This window comes from Rhinopithecus bieti, unplaced genomic scaffold, assembly GCF_001698545.2.
Source record: "Rhinopithecus bieti isolate Rb0 unplaced genomic scaffold, ASM169854v2 scaffold_15834, whole genome shotgun sequence".
Taxonomy (NCBI): Eukaryota; Metazoa; Chordata; class Mammalia; order Primates; family Cercopithecidae; genus Rhinopithecus; species Rhinopithecus bieti.
The window spans coordinates 714,052-724,556 of record NW_016808980.1 but is presented as its reverse complement, the minus strand read 5'-3'; the positions used below and the strand labels follow the sequence as shown (position 1 = coordinate 724,556).

General features: G+C 47.1%; 1 protein-coding gene across 3 annotated transcripts in view; it reads right to left on the bottom strand.

The window, feature by feature from the left end:
- Positions 1-10,505, bottom strand: part of SLC9A8 (solute carrier family 9 member A8) — an 80,667-nt gene that overhangs the window by 8,297 nt on the left and 61,865 nt on the right. For 2 of the 3 annotated variants that reach the window (XR_001888372.1, XM_017888160.1), the window contains exons 11-13: positions 9,616-9,732; positions 6,305-6,387; positions 2,996-3,107 (exon numbers count right to left, since the gene is read on the bottom strand). Coding sequence is in view for 2 of the 3 variants with exons in the window: in XM_017888160.1 (XP_017743649.1) it covers positions 2,996-3,107; positions 6,305-6,387; positions 9,616-9,732 (312 nt within the window). In the remaining variant the exon portion in view is untranslated. The remainder of the gene's footprint in view (positions 1-2,995; positions 3,108-6,304; positions 6,388-9,615; positions 9,733-10,505) is intronic. The other variant, XM_017888161.1, reaches the window with a different exon arrangement.

The window sequence follows — 10,505 nt, the reverse complement described above, 5'->3', positions numbered from 1 at the left end:
TTTTTTTTTTTTTTTTGAGACGGAGTCTTGCTCTGTCGCCCAGGCTGGAGTGCAGTGGCTGGATCTCAGCTCACTGCAAGCTCCACCACCCAGGTTTACGCCATTCTCCTGCCTCAGCCTCCTGAGTAGCTGGGACTACAGGCGCCCGCCACCTCGCCCGGCTAGTTTTTTGTATTTTTTAGTAGAGACGGGGTTTCACCGTGTTAGCCAGGATGGTCTCGATCTCCTGACCTCGTGATCCGCCCGTCTCGGCCTCCCAAAGCGCTGGGATTACAGGCTTGAGCCACCGCGCCCAGCACCAGCCGATTATGCTAATGGCCCTGCTAAAGGGCGTGTGCTCGCCCTGTGAGGCTTTGGGGTGTAAAGAGCAGGTGGCAGAGATGTCGGGACCACAGACTCACCTCCATGCCCACTTGGGCAGATCAAATGAGGTGTCCTGCCCCAGCTACAGAGCCCCAGGTGTGGGTGCGGGAGGACTTATCAAGCCTGACGCTCGTGTCCTGGAAACTGCAGGACAGCTGCTGTGGGCTGAGCCCTTCCTGTGTGTGCGCCAGGCCCGGGCAGGTGCTCAGCGTGCAGAGCATCACTGGATCTTCACAGGAATCCTCACCGAGCAGCGATACTCTTGTCCACAACACACAGATGAGGGATGAAAGCCAAGAGCAGCATGGCCCGCCCACGGCCACTCATCTAATACCCACAACAGCACAGGATGCAGTGTGTCCAGCACCCCTCCTATCTCGAGATGCTGCCTCTGTGGAGGCCCCTGGTGGCACTGATGGGGCTGTGGGCTGCTTAGGTGGTAATGAGAGGCTGGCTGGTCCCCTGTGAGGCTACTACTAGGAAACAAGTGAGGGGCACGGACTGAGCTGGGAAACAGCACTTTCCTCTCTTAGAAGCTTCCTGGCTTCCTTGGCGCTGTACTGAGGGGACAGGCAGTCCTAGCCCCACCCTTGGGGAGCTCCTAGAGCAGCTGGGAGACACAGCAAATGAGGGTTGTGAAATGGTACCTGGAAGAGAAGGTGGGAGGGTGGGGTGTAGACAGCACCAGGACCTGCCCCAGACAGGAAGGCAGGGAGGCTCACATCACCATGGGGTAGGACAGCCAGACTGCTGCAGGCCATACCCAGATGGGGAGACGGCAGGGCAGGAGCAAAGGGCACATAATACAGAGACATGGCAAGGACGAGGGACTCTCAGCCTCTCTAAACCTGTCACGGGCCAGAGGATTCAGTGGCATGGCACATGTCATGTGCTTTAACAGGGTATGTACCCAGCAAGTGCTTAGTACCAGTTAGCCAGGCCATGGGGCAATTCAAAGTAAGATTTCTTGGGCAAGGGAGATGCAAAGGCATAGGGATGGCGGTATCTCCAGGGCATCCAAACAGGCAGCTGGAAACAGGAGGACGGATCCCAGAGGGAGGTCTGGGTTCGTGGGAACGGCTTTGGACTAGGTGGAAGTGAAGGCCAGTGGATGGGTGAGCGCACTCAGTGAAGTGCAGAACACACAAACAGAAGCGGGGCTGGGGCCAACTCCTGAAGAAGCCGCTATTTGAGGGGTCAGTGAAGGGGGACGAGCCCAAGGAGACACCAAAGAAGAGAAAAGAGGAGCTTGCCCCAGACGCCAGGAAAGAGGGTGAAACGGTCCTCATCAGAAGGCAGGGGCGGTGGAAAGGAGGTGGGCTAGGACGGGGGTGGACCCCTCCCCTCCAGGTCTGGCTGCGGGAGGTCACTGGTGACCTGCCAAGGCCAATTCCTGCCCCGTGGACAGACGGTGAAGAAGTGGGGAAAATGAGCGAGCATGGCTCACTCGCAGGGGTCTGGCCATGGCGAAAGAGGCGTGGATGCAGTGGCGGGGACGTGAGGAGGAACTCTGGCTGAAGTTCCTGGTGTTTTGTAGGAAGGAGGAGAAGCTCTGATTGCTTAAATGATGATGGAAGGGGCCGGAAGCAGACGCTTGTTCGGTGCCCCTCGTTGAAGATCCAGGAAAGCCTGGATGGAAACCCACGGAGCAAGAGCCCAGGGAGCCTGGGACAGAACAAGAGCTGACAGCCCCCGCCATTTCAAATACACTCCAACCTTCCCTGTAACGCTCTCTTATCCTCGTGCCCCCCTTCCCAAATAGCTCACATCACTTCAAAAACCTCTGACACACTTCTGCAACCACTTTACAAAGTAGTTTGCCTCACTGGAAAAAGAGATTAGGAAAAAAATGAGTTTTTCTCACCATATATATATGTATACATACATAGACATATACATACATATATATGACACATACACATTTTAAAACATGGCCTTTAGAAAGAAGAGAAATCTGAGACAAACTTGCAGATATGCCTTTGGATAAAGAACATTATAAAGTATGTTGCTATAATTCAACCCACACGGAAAATACTTTAATTATAATATTTAAGCAAGAAAGCATAAAGAACAGTATGTATTGCTCAAAAATAAATTTAAGGATGCCTATGGATCCAGTTCTTTAGAAGCAAAGATTTATGAAATCATTTCCATCCTTTAAAAAGCGATTAAATAGCAACTGAAACATTCAAATTAAACTACCAGAATTTTGTGACTTAAAGGAAAAATATCCAAAACTAACATAAGGTATGAATCAGTTTCAACTTTCACCTTTTCTACCTTGAGTCCATTATTACTTCAGCCTAGAAAACCCACGGAGAGGCACTGAGCCACGCCCAGCTGCGTCCTGGACTGCACTGTCCTGTCCAGGGGAGAGTGGCAGAAATCCCAGCTCTACCTCCAGTGGTCACGTGACCCTGGGCATGTCCTTTGCCCTCTTCCAACCTAGCCTCACCCACTTCATAGCACCATGGTGAGGGGCACCATCCTGGTTGCAGTAGGTGCCATTAGACAGGAGTATTGATTACTTGTGGCTTTGCCAAGGGCGCTAGCGGAGAACCACGGCTCTCTCTGTGTGGGGCGTGCTTTTAACAGGTATTTCTCCACCCCATTTATTCAAGATTTGACTTACCACTAAACCACATGATGAACATCATCTTCGGTGTGATTTTATGATCCCGGAAGAAATTCAGGAGGTAGGAAAGAGGGAAAATGTTTACCGCTCTGCCAAATAGTACAAGCACCTGTTGATAGCAACAAACTAAGTCTTAGGTGAAAACATCTGGCTCTTCACGCTGAAGCTTCTTGAAGCTGTTGCAGACTGTGTAACACATCCAGTACAAATGCAGCATTCCCCTCATGCCCCTCAGCCATAAAAGACACGAGCAACACCATGCTCGTGAGAGACCCAGCATGGGCGTGCTGCCGGAGCTGCTGGATTCTATGCATCTAGGAAAGGATAAAGCTTTGTACGTTACCTTTCTCAGTAGGCAGAAAAGAGAACTGACGAGGTATCAGGAAGGGCATTAGTAATGACAGCAGAACAAAACTGAATGCCAAGAGGCTGTACAGAAGTATTCACAGATTAGTTTAAGGACAACCTGACTCCAAAGGCGCTCCTCCTTGGGACAGGCCTGCATTGATCATTCCAGCCCTAAGGGGACAGATAAGGTGTTTCTGCCTCTCCCTCAGGGAAAGGAGGGCAGCTATGAAGGGCCTACCCATGCATGGAGACACTGCTCTCTGAGCAAGAGGCACGCAGAGGTAGGGTCTACAAGGAGGCCATATGCCCTGGCTTAGCCGGCCAGCTGCTTGCTGTGGCTTTTGGTTCCTCTCCAACTCCAAAGGCATGCTAGTCTTGGCAAAGTACAGCTTTATGTAAAGTTCACATCTTTTGTTGTTTGTTTGTTTGTTTGTTTTGAGACAAGGTCTCGCTCTGTCTCCCATGCCAGAGTACAGTGGCGCGATTGTGGCTCAATGCAACCTCAACCTCCTGGGCTCAAGTGATCCTCCCACCTTAACCTCCCAAGTAGCTAGAACTACAGGCATGCACCACCATGCCTGGCTAATTTTTTAAACTTTTTAGTTAAAGATGAGGTCTTCCTATGTTGCCCAGGCTGGTCTCAAACTCCTGGTCTCAATCAATCCTCCTGCCTTTGCCTCCCAAAGTGCTAGGATTACAGGTGTGAGTCATTGCACCCAGCCTAAAGTTTAAATCTTATCCAAGCAGATTCTTAGGACATTTATTACTTTACTTTCATTTTCTTCACCTTGGTTCTTACCATAACTACTTGAAAAGGATGACACAGACATATACAACACATTCTTTAGGCTTTCAGTTTATTCCTTTAACAAGCATGAATTTTACAGTATTTTTTTTTTTTTTTTTTTGAGATGGAGTGCTGTGGTGCGATCTTGGCTCACTGCAACATCTGCCCCTCAGGTTCAAGCAATTGTCCTGCCTCAGTCTCCCTAGTAGCTGGGATTACAGGCGTGTGCTACCATGCCTAGCTGATTTTTGTATTTTTAGTAGAGACTGGGTTTCGCCAAGTTGGCCAGGCTGGTCTCAAACTCCTGACCTCAAGTGATCAGCCCGCCTCAGCCTCCCAAAGTGCTGGGATAATAGGCGTGAGCCACCGTGCCTGGTCAAGAGTAAATGTTTCCAATCATCAAACATTTCTATGCCAGACAACATGCTGATCATTTTACATGCATTATCCTGCTAAATTTAAATCCTTGCAAAGGTCTTATAAAGTAGGTATTATTATCTCCAGTTTATAGGCAAGGGAACTGAGGTATAGAGAGATGAAGTAATTGGTCCAACTTGACAAGGCAGGAAGTAATGGATTCAAGCCTCAAATCTGGTTCAGACCCCAGAGCCCATGCTCTTGACCACTAAGCGGAGCTTACAGGGCAGGAACTGTAACCCATCTGAATAGCACAGGCCATCTCCACTAGCTGCAGGGCCAGCCTGGGCCTAACTGCTTAGAGAAAACTGAGTTGTCACCCCAGGGCATCCTCTCATTTTCCTCCCAACCTGTGGCTGAAATAGTCACCTCCCTGTTTCACCCACTGAAATCCAATCTTCCATGCCTACACTGGTGTTTCAGGTTTGATTAAATGTGTCCCCTTTTACCCAGTGGCCACACTAAAGGCTATTATACTCTTTTCTGAGACAGAGTTTCGCTCTTTTTGCCCAGGCTGGGGTGCAAATGGCGTGATCTTGGCTCACTGCACTGCAACCTCCACCTCCCGGGTTCAAGCAATTCTCCTGCCTCAGTCCCCCGAGTAGGTGGAATTACAGGCACGGACCACCACGCCCAGTTAATTTTGCATTTTTAGTAGAGACAAAGTTTCACCATGTTGGCCAGGCTGGTCTCGAACTCCTGACCTCATGATCCACCAGCCTCGGCCTCCCAAAGTGCTGAGATTACAGGCGTGAGCCACTGCGTGCAGCCTAGGCTATTATACTTTCAGTAAAGGACTTTTGCTAAGCTGCTTTTTTTTTGCCCTGAAACCTGAGGTTGGAGGACGAATAACAGTGACCAAGAGCAGCGAGCTCTTGCTGACTGACAGGTGGAAGTACCCAGGTTGCAGGAAGACTATCTTATAAACAGACAAATATAAATAGACAAATTTGAAGAAAACTGCAGTAAGAAGTACATAATAAACTATCCAGAAAAATTAGGAAAGAGACAGAAATCCCAGTTCTATAACCACTGTGAACATGTGGCTACATTTTCTTTACATACTTTCTTTTTTTCTGTGCATAATAGTTTTACATGGTTATGGTCAATTACATATTCAATTTTGAAATCTGCTTTTACCTCCTCACACAAAAACCTACAAACCTATACTTTTATTTAAAGACCATAATATTCAAGGCCATTAAAAATCTTAAAAAACAAGACTGGGCGCGGTGGCTCATGCCTGTAATCCCAGCACTTTGGGAGGCTGAGGCAGGTGGATCACGAGGTCAAGAGTTCAAGACCAGCCTGACCAATATGATGAAACCCCATGTCTACTAAAAATACAAAAATTAGCCGGGCATGGTGATGTGTGCCTGTAATCCCAGCTACTTGGGAGGCTGAGGCAGGAGAATCACTCGAACCTGGGAGGTGGAGGTTGCAGTGAGCTGATATTGCACTACTGCATTCCAGTCTGGGCGACAGAGCAAGACTCCATCTCAGAAAAACAACAACAACAAAAAAAAAACCTTAAAAAAGTCCTTTCTGGGGATATTTATTCACTTAATTCTACCCCTGCCCCCTTAGCATATGTTTGTGATTTTTTTTTTTTTTAAACAAAAGAAACTTTAAACAAAAAACTCTATGTAGCTGTTGACTTTGAACAGTTAACAGTTACATAAACAAATCTGGAACATGTGTTTATTGATCTACAAATAAGTAATTAAATAAAAAAAAACAAGGAAAATACTTACTATGCACCAGATGACAAAGGAAATTTCAAACTTGTGAGGAAAACTAAAAATGGACAGGCCAAGAAATGCAAACACACATGTTTCTGAAACAAACCAAAGAACGGATTATTCAACCCCAATGATTTCATTCCAATATGGTACTAAACTGTTAAGCAAGCAAACATTCACAGGGAGAATCCAATACAACACTTTCCTTATTTTCTTGAAAATCCCGCAGCCAATATCTTGGCCAAACCTGTGCTTAAATTCTCTTATTCTTTTCTACTACATAAGCAACATGTCCCTGGTATTCAGAAATCTCTTAATGTAATGAGTCAACTGTCAAATACTTCTGCAAATAAACGCAATCCCGCCCAGGGAAGTTGGAAACACATGAATCTGCCGATCTGCTGAACACTGTCACTAGCTAGGGTCCCAACTGTGGCAACGTGGCCAAAATTCAGAGCAAATGACTGTGACGCCACATGACAAATGTGAAGGGGTCTTTGGTTAACTTCCACATGATTAGCTTAATATATTTAACATTGCCACAAGGTTTAGAACACAGCTCACACCCAGCAGGATTTGCAGAGTGAGACTCATTGCTAACTCTTGGCTCCACTCTGCAAGCCAAACAGAGCCCAGTATTTACTCTCTGTCACACAAACTTGTATATCTTAAGAAAAAGCACCTTATAAATTTCTAACACTAGGCTCTCTGCTTAAACTGTGATGTCCCTCAGAATAGCATAATGACTAAAGAGATTAAAACTGTATATATATACTTTTTAGAGACAGAGTCTCACTCTCTCTCCCAGGCTGGAGTGCAGTGGCATGATCTCGGCTCACTGCAACCTCCGCCTCCCGGGTTCAAGCGATTCTCCTGCCTCAGCCTCTCAAGTAGCTGGGACTGCAGGTGCCTACCACCACGCCCAGATAATTTTTTTTTTTTTTTTAGTAGAGACGGGGTTTCACTGTGTTGGCCAGGCTGGTCTCGAACTCCTGACCTTGTCATCTGCACACCTTGGCCTCCCAAAGTGCTGGGATTACAAGCATGAGCCACTGTGCCTGGCCTAAAACTGTATTTTAAAATAGCTGATCATAAAGAGCAAGGCTGTTTTACATTCTAACAATGTTTTTCCTTTGAATGGTACCCAAGTTTAAAACAAGTCCACAAGCTGGAGAGTTTACCCACCCTCCTCTCTTTGAAATTTTTTCTTATCTAATATTTGTGTGATCTTTCCAAATGAGCACATTTAGAAGACATTCAGATCTAGTGGATGCTTTTCCCTGGCAGCATCAACTCCAGGGTCTGGATACATCATGGTTAACCAAAGCCCCTTCACATTTGTCATGTGGCGTCGCAGTCATTTGCTCTGAATTTTTGCCACTTTGCCACAGTTGAGACGCTTGCTAGTGAGTGTTCAGCCAGCAGGCAGAATCGTGTTTATCACGTTCCCTGGGTGGGATCATGTTTATCTGCAGAAGTATTTGACGGTCTTTCTGTCACACTTGACAAACTGTCAAAATTTGACAATTTTTCTAATGACCAATCCTCTATGGATGGATATTTAGATTGTTTCTATTTCTGAGAGGTTCAGCAAACACCCCAGTACAGGCTAAATTCCACACGGTTGAACTGTTGGGCCAAAGAGTACGTGCCTTTTAAATTCAGACAGACACAGCAAATGACTCTCCAGAAAAGATTCCAGTAGGCCTGTTTTCCACACACCAAGGCCAGAAGTGGGTATTATCAAGCTTAACACTTGCGAGTCTGCTGGGTAAAAAACAGAATCATTTTGGATGGATGATTTGCTTTATGTGTCTTTAACTGGGAGGGTCAGAGTCAGAATCTGTAGTCTCGCTTTCTGAGAGAGGTGCTGTACAAATAATACCCTCTGGCCCAGGAATAGAGAGACCTGGCCCAGGAATAGAGAGACCTGGCCCAGGAATAGAGAGACCTGGCCTGCATACCCACTTCTTGGCCATGAGACCATGGGCAAGTCATGTGACTACCCCTCACCTGAGCCTCCTTATCTGCTGAAGTTTCTGCCTGGCCTGCCCCTGCCTTCCAGCATGCTAACAGTGTGGAAGTAGCAATTAAAAATGAGACAAATAACTGGGCATGGTGGCTCTTGCCTGTAATCCCAGCACTCTGGGAGGCCGAGGCGGGTGGATCACAAGGTCAGGAGATCGAGACCATCCTGGCTAACACGGTGAAACCCCGTCTATACTAAAAATACAAAAAACAAAATTAGCCGGGTGTGGTGACGGGCACCTGTAGTCCTAGCTACTCGGGAGGCTGAGGTGAGAGAATGGCGTGAAACCGGGAGGCGGAGCTTGCAGTGAGCCAAGATCGCGCCACTGCGCTCTAGCCTGGGCGACAGAGCAAGACTCCATCTCAAAAAAAAACGAGAGAGACAAATCCCCCAAAATGCCAGGAGTGACTTTGATGATGACAACTAGGGCAGGAGCCACTTGGGGGCCAGCTTAGAGAGACATGGTGAGAGTTGTTCCCCAACTCCAACCACTTCCAAGTATAAAGTTGGTGGGGAGATACATGGGTATGTCTGAGTGTGGGGAGAATAAGCTCGAAAAAACTGCTTAAAGACAAAGCCATCATGGTTTATCCCAGCCCAACAAATGACACCTCTACTGCAAACTGTCCCTGAGTGATGTCCCTCAGGCTGCTCTCGTGAATAAAAGATTCTGTGGACAAGTTTGGAAAATTCCGTAACTATATCCCCCATTAAGGATTTTACAATGCACATTTGCTGAAAAGTCTGGCAATTCATAAATGTTAAATTTTATTTAACCAGGATTTCCTAAACTCTTGTTTGACTACAAAATTTATCTTTTTCTATCTTTCTTTCTTTTTTTAAGATCATAGCCCACTGCAGCCTCGAACTCCTGGGCTCAAGTGATCCTCTCAGCCTCCCAAACAGTTGGGATTACAGGTGTGAGCCCCATGCCTCCTTGCTTGACTATGGAGTCATTTTCATCTAACCATCATTAATATTATTTCCAAGGACTACATTTTTGGAAATGTCACATTAATACATTAAAAATTCATGTCTCAAATGTTCATAATTGGTTCTCACTATTTTTGGTCTTTAAATCGTAGGCACCAGATGTTCATTTATTAGGTGTTTGGTTTACTTTATGAAATTTCAAAGCCAGAGGAACAAACAAAAGATAAGCGAGTACGGGATCTGGCTCTGAGGAGCTGCTGCCCTGCTGCCAAGGAAAGTCTCAACTGACTCTAAAACAGGGTAAGGAAGAAAGATCAGCTCTGGGTGGGCCTGTGCATGGCCACACAGATGCAGAACTCACCACACAGGAAGGCCACGGTGCGGAGGGTCTGCTGCATGAGGATCTGGGTGACTGGGGAGAGGTTATGGTGCGTGTAGTGGGACATCACGATGCCTGAGAACAGGATGGCCATGATGCCTAGACAGGGAAAGAACAGAACAGAAAGCACTGCCGTGTGATCCCCAACTCAGATCTCACAATGCCTGCAAGGCCCTGGGGCCTAAAGCATTAGAGGATTTAAGAAAAAGGAAAAGAAAGTAATACCTGAAGCCTCCCAGAGGCTTCAGAAAAAATACCATGGGTCCCTTCCCTCTGGCAGCCTCATTACTAGCTGGGTGACCTTGAGCCACATTACTCAGAGCCTCAGTTTTCACTTCTGTACAGTTGGACTAATAGTAGCCACTCACAGAACCGTTAGGAGGGTGAGTGAAAATAAGCCACATAAAGTCCCCTTCACAGTACCAGAACTAAAAAGGTATGGACTATCACTGACATCCAGGGATAGCACTGGCAGATGTGGAACCTGTGGCTATCGAGGGCCCACTGCATTGCCCCCCACCCTTTTTTTTTTTTTTTTTTGAGACAGAGTTTTGCTCGTCACCTACGCTGGAGGGCAATAGTGCGATCTTGGCTCACTGCAACCTCTGCCTCCCAGGTTTATGTGATCCTCCTGCCTCAGCCTCCTGAGTAGCTGGGACTACTACAGGCATGCACCAACACGCCTGGCTAATTTTTTGTATTTTTAGTAGAAACAAAGTTTCACCATGTTGGCCAGGCTGGTCTCGAACTCCTGACCTCGGGTGATCTGCCCGCCTTGGCCTCCCAAAGTGCTGGGATTACAGGTGTGAGCCCACTGTGCCTGGCCAACTGCACCGTTTTGCATAAGGAACTTGAGCACCTGTGAATTTTCT